The following is a 20,062-nucleotide window of genomic DNA, read 5'->3' on the forward strand; positions in this document are numbered from 1 at the left end:
AGCACTTTTCTCACTTAAGCTATCTCCCCATCCCCTAATATGTTCTTTTTAATGCACAAAAATTTGTTTTATGTAGCCTTATATTTCCTTATATTTTTTCATTTTCCTATGTGCTTACAATCCTTTTCTACATAGTCCTTTCCTTTGTTTTACATATTATTTAACATTTTCACAAAAGAATAGAATTCAATGAAGACATGATAAAAGATTCCAGTTTTAAAACTCCTTTTCAATAACTAGCCTTAAACTTAGTATTTTTGTAAGATTGGAACATTTCTGGTTAATTAAAATAATTTTCAAAAATCCTAAAATTCTGGGCTGGGGAGATGGCTCATTTGGTATAGCACTTGCCACTTGAACATGAGAAACCTAAATTCAGATCCCCAGCAAACATAAAAAGCTGAACACAGTGGTGTGTTCTGTAGCCCTCGCACTGGCATAGGGAGCAGAGATAGGTAGAACCCTGAAGCTCTCCAGCCAGCCAGTCTAGCTGAATCAGTGAGCCTCTAGGTCAGTGAGAGACCCTGTCTCAAAATATAAGATGGAAAGCCATTGAAGAAGACACCCAGGGTTGACCTCTGGCTTCCATATGCATGCACACAAATATGTACATGCACCTGCATGTACACATGCATACACATATATACACAAACATACATACACCATACACATACTATATATATCCTAACATTCCATTCACTCTATCTATGTTGTGTGGCATGTGTGTGTGTGTGTGTGTGTGTGTGTGTGTGTGTGTACTAATAGTAATATGAGTATTATTAAGTGCTATATTGTTAGTATCCCCAAAGTAACAGAACCATTTTCCCTATTTTAGGGAGTGGAAAATGTATACACACAACATCAACCTTTCCTGCATGAGACCCTGGACCATCTCATCAAAGGAAAGCTTAAGGAAAACCTCTATCCTTATTTAGGCCCCAGCACACTCAGAGATAGGTAAGGTAACAAAGATACTAGTAATAAAATTTTGAATCACAGAATAAGTCAGAGAAATTGAAAGTGTCCAAGATACCTATGAGGGGGGTCGCTGGATACCCAACTTTTGACCTCAAAGAAATAAACTATCATGTTGTAGAGAGGGCTGTGGTCGGGGGGGGGTTGTGGGTGGCTTCTGAGAACTGAGGGTCTTAGTCCTATAATTGTAAGAAATTGAATTTTGCCAGCCACTAGTGAACTTGGAAGAGGACTCCACACCTAAGATGAGAACCCAGCTATGACTGACAACCCAATTTCCACGTGGTAAGACCCCAAGCAAGGAATTCAGATCTACTTACCATTTACTCTGGACCCACAGAAACTATGAAGTTATAAATGATGTGGCCTTTAGCACATTACAGACAGTTCAGTTTTACTTAATAAAGTTCAAAGTAAGTCTGGTATTGCAGGCTTATAATCTCAGCTACTGGGGAAGCTGAGACAGTAGGCTTGTAAATTCAAGGCCTGCCTAGGCACAAAGTAAGTTCAAGGCTAGCCAGGTAACTTAGACCCTGTCTCGAGATTCAAACAAGTTTAAAAAGTGTTTTTTAAGTGAAAAGAGGGATGAAGAGAAAGTTCAGTGTAGTATGCTTGCCTAACATGCATGGGATCCTGAATTTAATCCTCAAGACTCAGAAAACAAAGTTCATACATAGTCTGAACAAAACATTTGTATGTTCACAGTATGTTTACTGTTCAAAATACACATTACATTCATGAAGCAATTTTTTTTGTTTTCTGATAGAATGGTATAGTGAGTTATGTTTTCACAAGTTTCCAGACTGAAACTAATCATTTACTAAATATAGGTTTAAAGTAAATTTATAGGGGCTGGAGAGATGCCTCAGCGGTTAAGAACACTGGTTGTTCTTGCAGAAGACCTGGGTTCGAATCCCAGCACCCACATGGCAGCTAACAACTGTCCATAACTCCAGTTCCAGAGGATCCAACAGCCTCTTGTGGCCTCCACGGGCATTGCATGACACAGGTGCACTTACCTACATGCAGACAATACACACATACACATAAAAAAAATAATAATAAATAAAGTAAATAAATTTATGTCTTTTCAGAGAGCTTATAATTTTCTCTGAGTTCTAAAGATTCCTTTATTTATATCAGAACATTGTGGTTTTATTAATCTACCAAATTTGTGGTACTTTGTTATATACCAAAAAAAACAGATTAAAAAAAAAAAACTAGAGTGGCCAGCAAGATGGCTCAGTAGGAAAGGCGCTTGCTGCCAAGCTGCAACCTGAGTCTAATCTCTAGGACCTCCATGGTTGGAAGGAGAGAAGTGATTCCTGCAAGTTGTCCTCTGAGCTCCATATACGTTCCTTGGTGTGTGCAACACACACACACACACACACACAAATGTAACAATCATAAACTAGAATCACTGAGAAAATAGGAAATGATCAGATAAATGCAGAGTGATTGCGCTCTGCTCCACCTTCTGTGGTTTCAGGCCTAAGATTCTTTTGATTTTATATATCAGCGTTACATGTGAATTCCCCTGCTAAGCTTGAGTCACTTACTTGTTTTAGAATAAAGAAACAGGTGTTTTAGAGGGCCTCAGCTCCCTGGATTCTGTATTTTCTTAGCACATCACTTTACTTAAGCTTTTTAAGGTTCAGTTCTCTGACATCTGCCATTTGGAGTTTCAAACATTAAAGCCAAAAATAGATTTGCTACTTGATTGCCATCCAGAGCAGGTTGTTGCTATTTTCGGTGAGGACTGGACTTTGCCAAATGTGGCCAGCACCCAAACTGAGAGACCTAATTAACAAAGGTTCTTTGTTTCAGAGGAGAAAAGGGTGACTTTCGTTTAGCTATAATTCTAATCCAGTGGTTCATTAATTTTAATAATAACAAAACTTGTCCAGAACAATTTGCTTAAACCAACCTGAAATTTAAATATAAACAAATTCTACCTAGTTAAAAATCCATTTTGGGGGGGGGTCTTTTTGAGACAGGGTCTCCCTATAGCCCCAGCTGTCCTGGAACTCACTGTGTAGTCCAGGCTGGCCTTGAACTCACAGAGATCCACCTGCCTCTGCCTCCCAAGTGCTGGGATTAAAGGAGTATGTCACCACGCCCGGCTAAAAATCAAATTCTTATATTTTTTATTTGGACCACATGTTGTAAAGAGCCTGACATATACAGATGAATTCTATTGTGTGCTTTAATGTAAAAGTTTTACTGTTGGTATATAAATCTTCTATTATTTCAGCCAAAAATAGTCTTAAGAGCCTTGGAAGTATAATATCTTCTATTTACAGTGAATTTCTGAAGAAGGAAAATGTTTTGAGATTTATAGATGACTTGTATACATTGTGTGACCTTTTTTTGTGTTTTGTTTGTTTGTTTGTTTGTTTAAACTTAGTCCCTTAAAAAGAAAATACTGTTAGCTGGGTGTTGTGGCACATGCCTTTAATCCCAGCACTCAGGAGGCAGAGGTAGGCTCTGTGAACTCTGTGAGTTCAAGGCCAGCTACACAGTGAGTTCAGGCCAGTTGGGGCTACAGGGAGACCCTGTCTCAAAAAGACCGCCCCCCCCAAAAAATCCAAGGTTTTCTGGCTGAGCATCTGGTGTTAAATTCTGAGAGTCATTCAAATAGGGACCTTGACATTAAGAATCAGAAATGTCAGCTGAATAAGAAAAATGAACTGGTCTGAGTTTGGAACCCAAGTTTCAATGAGTTTTCAAGCAAAGAGACTATGAGGTGAAGCAGACATGTATATGTATATAACACATTTCAAGAAGTCTTGCATAAAGGAGCAGAGCTCTTGTGAGTTCAAGAGTTAGATTCTAGATCATATTTGTAATCTGATGAGAGTTATCTAATAAAGAAGGAGAAATAATGCATTGTCTGATGAAGAAAAAAAGGAGGAAGAGCTGCAGAAGTGCTGCACAGACAGGATCCTGCACACAAGGGATTGTCTGACAGGAGCAGAGATGCTGCTTTCATTTTAACAGGAATGAAGCACAGTATGTTTAGATATTGTAGGTTTATAGTTTTGATGTAAGAACACGTGACTCTCATGCTTGAGTTTGTGATGTTACTTACCAGCCAAGGTAAGAAGTAAGATGAAAAAGCATTGTGGAGCTGTTGTCGTGTAAGCCAGGAGTGAATTGTACTATAGAAATGTGAGCAGGACTTTCGTACAAGGTCAAGTGCCTATTAGAGTTTATCAATGAAAGGGTATCCAGTGAGCTTAGTTGCATGGTTTTCAATGGCAATTTCTAGCTACACTAGGTTAAATGTGATGAAGGCAGGTAATTAGATCCAGCCAGGATTCTGAGAACTAGAAACAGGAAAAAGGTATTAGAGGATGAAAAAAAAAGTATTGGTGATTAGATTGGAGGTAAAGAATATTACAGTAGAGTATTGATATAGGTAAATTAGAAGTGGATGATTATTGGAAAAAGGAAATCTTGAACTCAAGATTTTATAGGTGACCAAACATCTGTCATGAAGAATTTTGAATTGTAATCATGGATGTGAGTGAGTACAAGAAAGGATCAATGGGATTTAGGAGACCGCTGTGTTAGAGGAGAAATCCACATTAATGTGGTAGTCTCTGAAAATCCTGAAAAGATAAGTAAGAAAGAGGACAGTAGTAAGTCAGAGCTAATGTTTTTAGAGAATAAGAATGAACAGGAAAGGAGGTCAGGAGGAAACAGTGCAGCTGCATTATGGACATCTAAAATCTTGGAAATTTTGAAGGAGAAATGGTCCGAATGAAACTAGTTGAGATACTAACGTATGCTACCTCCTGTTCCTGCTTAATCAAAGTAAGACTGCAGAGGACTTGAAAGAAAACTCTCCTTAACAATTCCAATTCTAAAAGTTTATCCTGTAAATAAATATACATGCACAAGTACACTAAGATATGTAAACATTTGTCAGAGCAAAAGCTGGGAACAAGCTAAATATCCATCAACAGTAGACTGTTTACTTAAATCACAGTTCAATAGTATGGATTCTTTTTTTTTTCTTTTCTTTTTTAAAGACAAGGTCTTAGGTTATCCTGGAACTCACTGTGTGGCCTATTCAATTCACAATTCACAATTCTCCTATGCCAGCCTCTTGAGTACCAGGATTACAAGCACACACCAAGCCCAGCAGGATTCTTTTTTTAAAAACAGCATAATTCTTCATGGGGCATATGCAAAACTTTTAAAGATATATTGGGTAGAAAAGCAAGATGATATAAAATCCCCTTTGTGAAAAAACTATAGAAGCATAAATATAGCCATATATGAGTATATAGAAGCATGTGCTTAACCATGAACATATATATAGTATATAATACTTAAAGGACTGGAGCAATGGCTCAGTGGTTAAGAGCACTGGCTGCTCTTGCAGAGGACCTGAGTTCGGTTCTCAACACCAACATGGAGGCTAATAACCAACTGTAACTCCAGTTCTAGAGGATCTGACGTCCTCTTCTGACCTCTGTAGGCACTGCATAACACTGGTGCACTTATATACATGCAGGCAATGCATTCATACACATAAAATATTTTAAAAATACATATTTGTATATCCAGTATGATTTCTGAACGAATAGATGAGAAATTACTAATTATTCCCTCCAGATATTGGTCCATTGTATCCATACATATCCTTATTAGCCATTTTATTAGGTATTATAATATTGAAGAATTATGTTAATCTTTAGAATTTTCATGTTGTCTAACATGGTACATTACAGTGAGTAAGCATTCAATAACTACTCATTAAATTATATAGATGTAGCACTTGATATGCCAAAATTTATCATTGAAAAATTTAAATCCAGGAATAAATTTAGCTGATAATACAGAAATTTAGATGGTTGTCAGTAGTCATTAACCCTATGTGAATTTTGACTCTGTCCCTGCTTGGTCCCACTATTAGCTCTGGCCTCTCTCTTGGCCCTGGTTCATCACATTGAGAAGACTTCGATTTTAGTCATCATTATAACTGAAGTCCCACAATAGAGCATTGTGGTTTTATCACTGTTGTACTCTTAGGAAATATCAAAGGTCATAGAGTAGGAATGAAAATTTTCAGAACCAGAACAGATGCAGAAATGTCTTCCTTGTTATTAAATTACTAGTTACTGGGCCTGGAGAGTGGCTCAGCGGTTAAGAGCACTGACTGCTCTTGCAGAGGACCTGGGTTTGATTCCCAGGACCCACATGGCAGCTATGAACTGTCCTTAACTCCAGTTCCAGGGGAATCCGAAGCCCTCTTCTGACCTCTGAGGAATTGCACAACACAGGTGCACTCACATACATGCAGGCAATACACTCATAAAAAACAAAAATAATAAATAAGGCTAGGCATGGTGGCTCATGCCTTTAATCCCAGCACTCGGGAGGCAGAGGCAGGCAGATCTCTTGTGAGTTCAAGGCCAGCCTGGTCTACATAATGAATCCAGGCCAGCTAGGGCTCCAGGGAGAGACCCTGTCTCAAAAAGACAAAAAAAAAAAAAATTTAAATTACTGGTTACTGTGCTTGGTGGGAAGGACATATGCAGGGGTGTGATCCTCCTACAGACAACATCTCACATCTCCCTGTCAGAATAATCTTTTCCCACCATTGCTTCTTATTATTGATAAGCAGTTTTTTCACTTGTGAGCAAAATGGAGCTAAATGAACATACATTCTAGAATTAAGCAATTTAAAAAAGAAATACTTTTCATATTTACACAAATTTTCTAGAATTGTGTTGCAGTAGCTTACTTTTGTTTCTATAAAAGCAGCAATCCTTTTTGTATTGGCCTTTTTCCCCTGCAGTAAAAATATTCATGAGAACTTTTCACCATCTGTAAGTGTATTCAGAAATTTAAATTTTAGGCATAAGCATAGTAATCCATAAAGTGGATTAAGTATTGCATTTTGAAAGTTTTTCTGACAAGAAATAATGGTTTCCAGAAATATTATATGTGATATTTTATTTTTCTAACCAAGTAAGATACACATTGGGCTCTCGGGGTGTCCTTTTTACCTGGGATAGAGCATGAACTGGTTGCTGTTTTCTAACATTTACTGTCTACATTAATTAATGCTTTTGGATGTTATGGTGAATTAAAGAGCACAGAAAGAGGCACACAGAATTGAACTTGTGTATTCTGTTATATAAAAAAGATTTTCTGTATATTTTACCACTCGTCTCAATAGAATATCTTTTAAAATTCATTGGGGAAATAAATGGAAAGGAAAAATGTTAGACTTTTACTTTTTAAAAAATTTAATATTTAAGACAAAGTCTGGAGCCCGGCATGGTGGCACATGCCTTTAATCCCAGCACTCGGGAGGCAGAGGCAGGTGGATCTCTGTGAGTTCAAGGCCAGCTGGTCTACATAACAAGAAGTTCCAGGTCAGCTGAAGCTATAGGGAAACCCTGTCTCAAAAAGACCAAAAAAAAAAAAAAAGACAAAGTCTCAGTCTGTAGCTCATGCTATCCTGGAACTCACTATGCTCACTATGCAGTCCACGTTGGCCTCCAACTCTTAATAGTATGCCTGCCTCAGACTACCTAGTGCTAGGATTACAGATGTGAGCCACCACATACAATTTCAGAGACTTTTTTTTTTTTTCAAAAAAATTTTTCATAAATGTTCCTCCTTAAGCCACCTTGAATCAGTAGAAGGATGCCCAGAAAAAAGCATGTACTATGACATAATGACATAGTCATCTTTGTTAGGTAATCTAGGGTTTTGTTGTTTTAAAGGTGTGTGTGTGTGTGTGTGTGTGTGTGTGTGTGTGTGTGTGTGTGTATTGACTGGATGTGCCAGGAGGGATACCCATGTGAACACTCGCAGAGACTGGAGGAGGGCACCAGGTGTCCTCCTTTATCACTCTGCCTGTTCTTTTGAGGCAGATCTCTCTCTGAACCCGGGACTCATGTTATATCTTGGCTAGGCAGGAAGCCAGCAAACTCCAGTGATCCTCCTGTCTCCTCACCACAGGACTGAGTTACAGGTGTGTGCAGGACACCTGGCTTGTTCTGTAGGTGGTGGAATCCAAACTCCAGTCCTCGTGATTGTGCAGGCACTCTTAACCACAGAACTTGTCTCTCTAGGTTTTGTCCTTACGTTCACATAATCCACGTTTTCTTTCCTCTCTAGTAATGCAGGAATGCCATGACATCCTACAATTGTTAGAATAAAGGACACTGGTGTCCGACTGCTAGAAGCCCACAGCTGATTTTCCTCCAGTTCTTGCCTTTCTTTCCTGACAGATGAGCTCTTGAGGCAGGCAGCAGAGGTCAGCTTCAGCTAATCATTTTTCGGAATGATCCTTATGTGCCTGCTTGTAACCTTTTAATTGATTACCAGAACAAGAGCTTAGAATGAAGGTGTTCCAATGTGATTCTACTTATCAGCCACTAAGATAGTCACTGAACTCATTGCAAGGGAAAAACTCCTTAATAGAATAACCTGTACTACAATTTGTCAGCATTTATTTATTCAAAATAAAACTGCGCAGTGGGCCTCGGGGTAGATTGTCCTTCACCATAAGGAGCATTGCATATGAAATCTTACTAATAAATTATTCATTTTCTGAAACTATAATGTCTCTATCCTCTGGTCTCTCTGTCTCTTCTTATATCTGCTACCGGTATTCAGTTATGAGGGCTCTACCCTGATTACCTTAGCTAATCCTAATCAGTTCCCAAAGGCCCATCTTCCAAACACTGTAGTCAATAAGTTTCCATCCTCCTAATACCTCACAATAGGGATTCCATTTCAGAGCATTAACCCTTGGGGGACACCCTCAAACCAAACCATAGAGGCAACCAACAGCTACATGTGGCTGAACGTAGCTAATGCTACTGAAGAATTGAAATTTTAATTTAATTAAGTTAAATTTAAATCACCACTTGTGGCTAGTAGACACAATAGCAGAGCAGATCTAGGGACTATGTAGAGATAAAAGGCCCAGTGTCCACACTCTGGGCACTCCACCATTAAAAGGTTAGGGAAATGAGAGGGAACTGCTAAGGGATCCTGAAAAGTGGCAACTACCGGAGTAGGGAAAAGGCCAAGTCCATATGTCCTGGAAGCCTGGTGAAGAAGATATATCCAGGAAAAGCAGGTCATCACAGGTCAGATGTTTCTGAGGCCAGGAAAGAGACTGAGCTGTGGTCGTCTGAAGTTGGTGATGTCCTAGGACTTTGACAAGAGAAGTTCTTTAGTATTTAATATTCAAGCTGCTTATGGCTTTTATCTCATTGCTCTTTTTTTGTAACAAAAACTACTGTTAACCACACCAGTGATAATCCCAATGGGCATTCAGCAATAATCTTACTTCTTATATCTTCAGTTTTTAAATGTGTATTTAGTTTCTGGTTCCTTGAAATTCTTGGCTTCTATAATACCATATTCTACCCAGCTCAAACACTATATCTAGCACTATAGTGCTTTAAGAGTTACATTATTGTTAAGCCAGGCGTGGTGGCATACACTTTTAGTGCCAGCACTTGGGAGACAGAAGCAGGCAGATCTCTGTAAGATCAAGGCCAGCCTGGACTACATAACAAATTCCAGGCTAGGTGGGGCTACAAGGAGACCCTGTCTCAGAAAGACAAAAAATTATTCTGAAAATATTTTTTGTTATTTAAAAAATACAGTTTTGAAAATGAGTATGGTGACATCCTTTGGAGGCTTGGGAAGCCAAATGTTTGTTGAAGGCCTAGTCTACATAGTGAGTTCCAGGCTAGCCAGGGCTATATAGTGAGAGAGTATGCAAAAAAAAATAAAAAATAAATAAATAAATAAATAAAAACAGGGCCAGCAAAATGGCTCAGTGGGTAAAGGTCTTTGCTGCCAAGACGGATGACCTGAGTTCAATACCCAGGACCCACATAGTAAAGAGGAGAACCAACTCTGGCAAGTTGTCTTCTGGCCTTCGTAAGCCTGTGTCATGGCATGCACGCCTGCGTTCAGACCCACACCCCCACATAAATAAATGTAATAAAACACAAAAACCAACCAAACAACAAAAATAAAAACACTCCCCAACTGTTTTGGAGTAACAAGTGCAAGTGCATAGTAGATACAGAAGGGTATGATGAAAAGGTTCTTCTAACTTCAGGTCCTCTGCTGCCCGCTCCCCACTCCAGTTTCTCTCTGGAAGCAAACACTGTTACTCATCTCTGACATACCTTTTTAAAGACATTATCTGTGTGTGTGTGTGTGTGTGTGTGTGTGTGCGCGTGCGAGCATGCGTGTCGGGGGGGGGCACAGACATTTAAACAAAGCATTTCATGCACACTGTTCTGTTTTTCTCTTATCTTGGGCATATTGTATATGAAGAAAATATTTTTACATTTATATTTGTGTCTGGATACATACACATGGCCATGCCATTATGCGTGTGGAGAGGTCAGAGAGCAGCTTGCCAGGTGTGTGTGTGTGTGTGTGTGTGTGTGTGTGTGTGTGTGTGTGTGAAGGTGAGGGACAATTTGCTAGAGTTGGTTTGCTCTTTCCACCACATCAATTCTGGGGATTGAAGTAAAATTGTCAGGTGTGGCAGCAAGTCCCTTTACCTGTTAGGCTATCTAGCTGGCCCCCCGCTGTACATTTTTGAGAGAGAGCTCCAAGTTGTTTCACAAATGTCCTCCTACCTAGTTGATTGCAAAATAGCCACCTCTTTGTAATTTTGAGCTTGCATACTCTCCAGTGGAGTTCCATGAGTCACACTATCTGCACTTACTCAAATAGCTATAGGATCTGATTTGGTTTCCATGAAGTCCTATAAGGACAAATACTCTCTTGGTCAGTGGCTTCAGGGTACTTTGGAAAGAAACAAGGAAACAAACAAAAAGGAAGAGTAGGGTTGGGTTTTTCCATGTGTATCCTCAGACTCTAGTTTTGTGCCAGAACTTCCAAAATGGATGCTTCTTCTTGCTCTAGTTTTAAATAATGTAATTTAACAAAATTACTAGTCTACGATTGATTTTATATTCTTTGGCTAGCATAAGAAAATAAAAGCAAAGCAACTTTAATAACTTTAAAATATGATCTCATCAATACCTGAAGGAACAGATACTTGAGCCTTTTCTTTTGTTATGAAGCCATTTTGATAAAGACCAAAAGACAGAAAATAACTTAGTGCTACCCAAATGAAACTAGAGACTGAGCTAATGTGTCAGCATGTCCAATATCAAAACTGTACACAGGGCCAGGTATGGTGGTGCACACCATTAGTCCCAGCACTTAGGAGGCAGAGGCAGGTAGATCTCTATGAGTTTAAGGCCAGCATGGTCTACATCACAGGCTCCAGATCAGCCAGAGCTACATAGTGCAATCCTGCCTCAAAAACAAGCAACTACAACAAAAATTGTACATGGTTTTGTTGTTGTTGGATCTCCATTGTCTCTTTTTCTTTTTTTTTTCAAACTTTATTTATTATTTTTATTTTGTGTGTATGCGTGTATTGCCTGCATGTAGGTAAGTGTACCTGTGTCGTGTAATGCACGCAGAGGACAGAAGAGGCTGTCAGATCCCCTGGGACTACAGTTACAGACAGTTGTTAGCTGCCATGTGGGTGCTGGGATTCAAACCCACGTCTTCTGTAAGAACAACCAGTGTTCTTAACCGCTGAGCCATCTCTTCAGCCCCCATTGTCTCTTTTTCTTAGTTTGCCAGAAATTCAGAAACAAAAAATTTTAAGAAGATATGTATATAGTTACTAGATATACCATTAATTTATGTGTCCCATTCTTTTTATATAATCAAAATACTAAATGATTTTAGTCCCTACATTATAGAGACATCCAAATATACTGGTATTTTCCAAAATGCTTGGTGGTCCTTGGGCAGAAGCCACTGTACTAGCATTCTGCTGAGTCCTTGACGCAGAGCTGTCTGTGCGAGGAGATGGGTAACACAAGCGTAAATTGCTGCCTTATTGACATCATGTGCAGCACAGCTCTCTGCAGCCTCCTGAATATAAAAGAATATTTTTACATTTGGTTCTAGCAAACACCATTGTGCTATTCTGAAATCCACAGCACAGAAATTATAAGACATCCGCTCATAAACAGAAAGCAAATCACTATTCAGCATTTCCTTCTCTGTTTCCTGCCAATTTCAGATAATTAAAACTTTTTTTAAACCTTTTATTCTATTCTGCTTTAATTCTGCTTCCTCCACCAAAAAAAGAGAGATTTAGACATTGAAACTGTATATATAATAATAACAAATCTTGGCCCCTTTCTTATTTCTTAGCCTGTGACATTCTCTTTCTGTCTTCATCATCACAGACCTCAGGATATCATCGTGTTTGTAATTGGAGGAGCCACCTATGAAGAAGCTCTAACAGTATATAACCTGAACCGCACCACACCTGGAGTGAGGATCGTCCTGGGAGGAACAACAGTCCACAACACAAAAAGGTAAAGGACAAGTTTCAATCCTTCAACTCTCTCCCCTAGCCAGGAGAATTAAGCTTAAAGTCCCTGGTTCTTAGAAAGATTGCTGACCAGATTGCTGTCAACCAAAATGCTCTGGTGTTTGCAGCATCAGTTCATAGAAAAGTTTAGCATTTGTGAGATGAACCAAGTTCATAAGCCACCTTCCATCCTGTACTGTTAACAAGTTGTGTTTTCTAGGTTCAAAGGAGAAATCTAATAACCAGGCTGGTACTTTGAAAATAGCTAAAATATGGGCTAGAGAGATGGCTCAGCAGTTAAGAGTACTGGCTGTTCATGCAGAGACCCAGGTTTGAATCCCAGCACCCACATGGTAACTAACAATCATCTATAACTCCAGTTCCAGGGTATCTGACTCCTTCTTCTGTCCTCTGCAGACACTGCACAACACAGGTGCACTTACATACATGCAGGCATAAAACTCATATACATAAAATAAAAATAACTAATCAAAAAAAGTAACTAAAACATAATGGGCATTGAGTTTTCTATTTTGTTGATTAACTACATTAAATACCTACTTAGTAAGAAGAATATAAGAGTAAATAAGCTAAAGAGTCTACATCAAGTCATTTTTTTAGGAAATGCAGAATGTAAGAAGTAAGGGAATAGATGCCCGGAGAGAGATGAAAGAGCTGTGGATTTTTAGAGCAGCTAAGAGAATTAGCAGGTTTTCCATGGAAAAGATAATGCATATGCTGAGCTCTGGGCAAAAAATGGGTATATGAAGGGAGACCACATTCCACTTAGAGTTAACTCCCTGAACAGGTTACAAAAGCTGTAGGCAGCATACATATACAAAGAACTGCAAGTGGTCACCTATCTGGAATGTGTAACAAAGTAAAAAGTTTGATCGAATGAACAATTATGGAAGGCCTAGGGTATTGGGTTGAGGAATTTTTACTCTTATATAGGAAAGTGGAGAAATACTGAAGGTTGTTAAACAGTGAAATTACAAGAAATCTCTATGAATTTGTCAGTGAGGGGCAGAGGAAAGATCTGAACTAGAGAAGCAGGACAGGGTAGCTGGGTTTAGGCCTGGGACCCCAAAAGGATCTGTACTGAGAAGTGTGTGCATGGATAACCGGAAGTCATAAAACTGTTTCTGTACCCTTCATTGCATATTATTGTTCGATTTTTAACATAATTTTCCTTTATTATGGAAGTAATATGTACTTATTCTGAAGGCTTTTTTAGTTCATAGAGTACATAGAGAATAAAAGCCCTGTAGTCTAACCACTGTTGTTGGTCTTTTCAGATGTTTTTTCTAAGTCTGCAGAGGCATTTGTGTCAGTATACTAGCCAAAGGGGTCTCATTGTCTAACCTGCATCTTACAGTTTGATATGAGTACCTTCAACATTAAATTATATTATTTAAACAATATTTGAAAGGCAAGACTGTCTGGATCTGAATCCTAACTTTCCCTTAACTGTTCTTATGAAACTGGGTGAATGATTTAGCCTCTTTGTTGATGTCCAGAGCACACTGACAATTTTTATATTTATTTTCTGTGTGAATTGCCAGTTCATGTTCTTGCCCACTTCACAATTAGGGTATTCTTTTTATTTTTCTTAATAATTTTCCTATCAGAATGTCATTTTGGTTTTAATTGTGCAGTGGAGTTTTCTTTTGTAACTTGTATAAGAATATGTATAGGCTTTTTTCCTCCAGACGCCAAATACCTGGTGTCTATTCTAATGTCACTTTCCTCTTCTCTGGATGCTAAACAGTGCACTTCAGTTTTGATGCTGTCTGCCTAGAAGCAGCATCAGAGCCCGCAAGACTCCTCCCATTTCAGGTGACAGCCACAAGTCCCAGACCACCTGTACTTTGACTTACCAGCTATAAATTGGGGGTTCCCATTAACCCCTTCTCTAGGTTTAATTTCTCAGAAATTAGGAAAACACTTTACTTAGACTTTTCCAATTTATTATAAAGGATACAACTCTAGAACAGTCAAATAGAAGAAATGAGGAGGCTCTGCACACACCACCCACCCAGTGCCTGCCTGTGTTCACCAACCTGGAAGAACTTTGGACCCTGTCATTTCAGGCCTTTATGCAGATTCCATTATGGATGTAACTGATTAAATCCTTGGCCATTAGTGACTAACTTAGCCTCCAGCCATTCTGTTCTCAAAAAGATAGCCTAAAGGTTCCAAGCTTCTGTCCAGGGTTTGAGCTTTCTGATTTCTGAATCCTGGCACCCACAAGAGTGGCTTCACTGGAACAAAAGACACTTGTGAAATGCCAGGATTTCAGGAGCTCTGTGCTGGGAATGAGGACAGACGTCTTTTTGTGGCATCACATGCACATCATTCATATGGAAGAATCTGTAAATGACAGACACATCTTAATAAATATCACCATGAATAGGTCTATGCAGCCACCCCTAGTACCCCCAAGAAGCTCCCCTCCTATCCCCACAGTAATCCTGCTGGAATTTCTGTCACTATAGATTGGATTTACCTGCCCTTAAATGGTATTTTTTGACTAGATGAAGAAATACAGGCTGAGCAGTGGATTTACCCTTGTACTTGCCTCCCTTTCCCCTCCATTTTCTTTCTTTCGTCCTGGGCCTTTCTTTGATCCAATTTTCTTTGACTCGGGAATGCTTTAGTAATCCTTCCAGTTATTGGCCACCTTGATCTGTCTAAAAGTATGCTAGTTCAGTGAAGTTTAAAATTCTGGGCTGATAAATTTTGTTCAGCCCTTAAAGACAGTGGAGAGGCTGGAGAGATGGCTCAGTGGTTAAGAGCACTGGCAGCTCTTGCAAAGGACCCAGGTTCAATTCCCAGCACCCACATGGTGGCTAACAACTATACACAACTCCAGTTCCAAGGGATCTGACGCTGTCTTTTGACTTCTGTAGGCACTGTACGACACAGGTGCACTTACTTACACACATGCAGGCAATACACTCATACACATTTAAAAAAAAATTTTAAGGACAGTGGAGTGGGTGGGAGGGAGGGTAGTATGATCCTGATCCATTGTATAGTTTATGAGATAGTCAAAGGTTAAATAAAAGAGAAGACATCCCGTATGGTGGCACATGCTTTTAATCCCAGCCTTTAGGGTCAGAAGCAGGCAGATCTCTGTGAGTTCAAGGCCAGCCTGGTCTACATAGCAAGCTCCAGATCCAGCTGAGGCTACAGAAAGACCCTGACTCAAAAAGGAGAGGGAGAGAGAGAGAGAGAGAGAGAGAGAGAGAGAGAGAGAGAGAGAACAAAAAGAATGCAATATTATTTTTAATTGTTGCCATTATGAAATCTTATCTCTGCCTGCGGTGGTGGCACACACCTTTAGTCCCAGCACTCCAGAGGCAGAGGCAGGGGGATCTCTGTGAGTTCAAGGCCAGCCTGGTCTAGTCTACATATTGACATATTGAGTTCCAGATCAGCTGGGGCTACAGGGAGACCCTGTCTCAAAAAGACTGAAAAAAAAAAAAAAAGAAAGACATCTTTCTCCGTAGTATTATTTTTTGATTTGAAGGTGGCATTCTTCTGGTTCTTTTAAAGATTATCCTTTTTTATCTTTAGTGTTCTAGTTTTAATATTCTGGGTATAAATGTGGATCTATTTTTACTTATGCTACTTGTTGTGAAAACTTGTTTGGCATTATTTCTGGAAAACATTGTAGTTGCAGTTCTTTGATGTTAGTGTTCTCCCTTTGCCTCAGGTCTCTGTCTGTAACTCCATGAAATGTGCCCTAGTCCTCCACGTCTCATCTCTTTTATTGTCATTCTGGTATCTCTGTGTGCTGCCTTCTTATAATTATTTCAGATCAGTATTCCAGTTCAGTTAGTCTCTCTTCAGTTGTATGTATTCTGTTTAAATTCTCTATTGAGTTTTAAATTTAAAAAATTTTATACATGCAAGTTCCATTTATTTCTTTTCCAAATTTGCCTGTTTTTGTTAATATCCTCATGTTTTCAATTTCTTTCTTTCAAGTCTTTTAATTTTTAAGGAAAATTTTGAAGTACTTCTATAGTCTGAAGTAAGTGATTTTGCTTTTTTATGCTAACATTAGATCATGATGAAGCATTTCAGTGTGCTCTGTAGTTTTGAAATATGCATTCCTAAGTTGAAGATACATCTCTCCTGATAGTTATACTAAGAGTCTGGAATCATGTTTGTGTTCATTTCTATGTAGTACTTCAGGTTTCCTGAACCGTGCAGAGCAGTGCCAGCAGTTCAAGCTTTCTTGTTAGCACTTTGTGTACATAGATTTTTTTCAGTGTAAGTTCTTACAGGGATGACGTCTATAAAATGGACATAATCTGAACTAATGGCTTTTTTTTTTTTTTGGTCTTTTTGAGACAGGGTCTCCTTGTAGCCCCAGCTGGCCCAGAACTCTACATAGACCAGACTGGCCTTGAACTCACAGAGATCCACTTGCCTCTGCCTCCCAAGTGCTGAGTTAAGGCATGGGCCACCATACCTGACAAGCAAATAACCTTTTATATAAAATTAAGAAATAAGGCATCCCTGAAAACGCTTTCTGCAGACCCTCCTGACTACAACCAACTTTGGCATTTCTTTGTCTGATCTAACAGCATACTAAATATTTACATTTGACAGGATAACCTAACAATAGATGATCTGATAAAGTCTTGGACAAGATTCTTTAATTGGCTCCTGACCAATGAATCTTTTAGGAAGTGGGACTGGCTGTGGTAATTACTAAACTGAGGGGGAAAATTAATGTTTGCATTGATCCACTATCAGATCTTCATAGTTTACTTTTAGAAATACATAGCCTATAGCCAATAAATTAAGAGTGAAATATATTGTTAACAAGATGTTATTATTAAAATCTCGAATGCCAGTTATTATAAAGGCTTAAATAATTGAAAGCAACACAAAAGATTCAAATTTTAGTGGAAAGGCTTGATTTTCATGATGAATGTATGTTATGTTGGGTATTACTAACCTGTTCAATAAATTCACAACTCCTTTTTTTCCCTTTGAGACAAGGTCTCAACTGTGTTGCTCAGGTTGGCCCCAGACTCCTGGGCTTGTGCAGTCCTGCCTCAGCCTTCTGAGTAACTAGGTGTATGCTACCACGTCTGGCCATTGACATCCTAGGACTAGTAATGTAGCTCAGTTGTAGAATGTGCATAGTATTCATTCATGAGGCCTTGGGGAGGGAAGAGGACAGTCCTAAGAGAAATGCTAATATTTTTAATTGAAAAAAATCATTACTATAGTTAGATATAGTACAGTGACTTAGCAATAAAAACTTTGATATGGGGAGACTAACATGAGTAATTTATTTCTGTGATTTTTAGGGCTCAAGTTGGGGTGGGAAAGGTTATAGTACAATATGTAATACATGTGTTATTTCTTAAGGAAAAGTCCAAAGGACTCAATGACAATGATGCAGCCTTGGTCTCAAGAGCTCTGCAGCACAGTATTATTTTGGGAAACTATGGAGATTAGAAAAAAAGTCTACTTTTAGCTATGCCATGATGAATGCCCTCCTGTTATACTTAGAATCGTGTAAGAGATGATATGGGCTGCCTCTTAAGGACTTGAAATAATGAGCACCACAATAAACAGGAAGGAAGTCATATCCTGTCCTGCGAGTGGGATGTGCTGAGACAGAAGCCACTGTCTTGTCAGGCTGGGAAGTGCTTATTGTGGGATATTTTTGGATCCAGGCCACTTGGTTTCCTGATCTTTACAACTCCTTAAATGCAGTCTGAGATTACCCCAGATTTATTCATAGACAAAGCTTAAAGACACCACTTACTAAACGTACGTAAACCACCACAGTTTATTATTTGGAATAGGTTACTGTGTACAATGTAATTGGGTCAGAATTGATCTGCTTTCCAGAAAATTATAGGTTCCCTTACCACTTGTGTGGTAAATTTAACAACCTTCGTTTTGGAGTACTCTCTGTTTCTAATATATATTCAATCTTAGTTGTAAATAATACTGAAAAATAAAGAATAGACATGTCAGGCATGGTAGCACAGCCTGTAATCCCAGCCCTCAAGTGACAGAGGCAAAAGTAATGGAGTTCAAGTCCAGCCTGGGCTGCATATTGAGAGCCTGTCTCAGAAAAAAAAGAAAGAAAGAAAACAATTCTTTCCTTCCTTCCCTAGTATATTTCCAGATTTAATGTAATCTTTGGTAATGGTAATTTTTTTTGGTTTGGGATGGGGGTTTTGTTTTGTTGTCATGGGGCAGAGTTGAGAATTGAACCCAGAGCCGTACACATTCTAGAGACTCACTCTGCTACTGAGACTACCTCCAAACTTTGGTTGTTTTCATTAGTGGTGTAATTTGATTTCTGAGATAGGGCCTTGAGTTCTGTGATCCTCCCGCCTCAGCCTTCTGGGTGCTGAGATTACAGGTGTGTGCTACCATTCCCAGCAAAAAAGAAGGTTTTTGTATAAGTTTCTTCATTTTAAGCCAGAAGGTAACTGGAAACATGGCCCATAGATTATTTGTTAGTTTGTTGGCTTTTTGTTGGCCCGGAGGTCACTACTTAGCTGATGATCCTCCCATCTCTCCCTCTCCAGTATAGGGATTACAGACATTTGCCATCGTGCCACACTTTGTCCCAAGATCTTAAACAATTATATGTTAGCTCAACCTAAAATTCAAGTTGCCATTCAAAGTTATAATTTAAGTGGATCTTGTCTTTTTTCACATATTTCTCATTTTTTTACTTTTTCAGACAGGAGCCATTGGCAGTTGCTACCATGGTTGCTTAGACAAAAATAACCAGGAGGCACCGGTGGGATTCATTCCACAATACTGATTCATTACCACAGCAGAACTGACAGGGACTCACTAAATTCCTTCACAAAACCATTTTCTTTTTGTTTGTTGGTTCTTTTTGAGGCAGGGTGCCTCACCAGGAGGGACCTAGGTCTCCACCTTAGGCTGACCTTGGTCTCTTTCCTGCTTGATTACAGGGTGTACACCACCATGTTCAGCTGAATGGCTCTTTCCTAAGCACTTTATTTCTTTAAGACAGTTTGTCTCTTGTATTTTTCATAGGGAAGCCTTGGCTGTAATGAAGCAGGGTTCTAATGAGCAGAACTTCTGTAGTCTGTGACTTGTTCCTATACAGTCTGCTCTGATGAGGTATAATTGTGATTACCTCTGTTTAGATTTAAGCACCATTAAAAATAGAAGGTAAGGGCCAGGCATGCATGTTTTTAATCCCACACTTCGAAGGCAGAGGCAGGGGGATCTCTGTGAGATTGAGGCCAGCCTGGTCTACATAGCTTCCAGACCAGCTGGAGCTACATAGTGAGACCCTGTCTCAAAAAAAGAAAAAGAAAATGAAAGCAGATATTTCCTGCTAAGATACCAAGTACTTCACAGAAGATAATTATCTCCTTAACTGACAAAATGTGCATTGCTCTCCTTTTTCCTTTGTTTATGATAAAATGCAAAGAAATCAAAGATAGCAACCAATTATAGAGACTTTTTTTTTTTTTACTTTTTTAAAAATTTTAATTTAGCTGGGCGTGGCGGTACACGCCTTTAATCCCAGCACTCGGGAGGCAGAGGCAGGAGGATCTCCGTGGGTTCAAGGCCAGCCTGGTCTACATTGCAAGTTCCAGGACAGCTGGGGCTACAGGGAGACCCTGCCTCAAAAAGACC

General features: G+C 39.1%; 1 protein-coding gene across 1 annotated transcript in view; it reads left to right on the plus strand.

Moving 5' to 3' along the window:
* Vps45 (vacuolar protein sorting 45 homolog) overlaps positions 1–20,062 on the plus strand; it is a 65,219-nt gene that overhangs the window by 32,460 nt on the left and 12,697 nt on the right. The window contains exons 13-14 of the mRNA XM_008843734.3: positions 836–957; positions 12,264–12,395. Coding sequence (XP_008841956.1) covers positions 836–957; positions 12,264–12,395 — 254 coding nt within the window. The remainder of the gene's footprint in view (positions 1–835; positions 958–12,263; positions 12,396–20,062) is intronic.

Source organism: Nannospalax galili, unplaced genomic scaffold (assembly GCF_000622305.1).
Source record: "Nannospalax galili isolate Female #2095 unplaced genomic scaffold, S.galili_v1.0 scaffold22, whole genome shotgun sequence".
Taxonomy (NCBI): Eukaryota; Metazoa; Chordata; class Mammalia; order Rodentia; family Spalacidae; genus Nannospalax; species Nannospalax galili.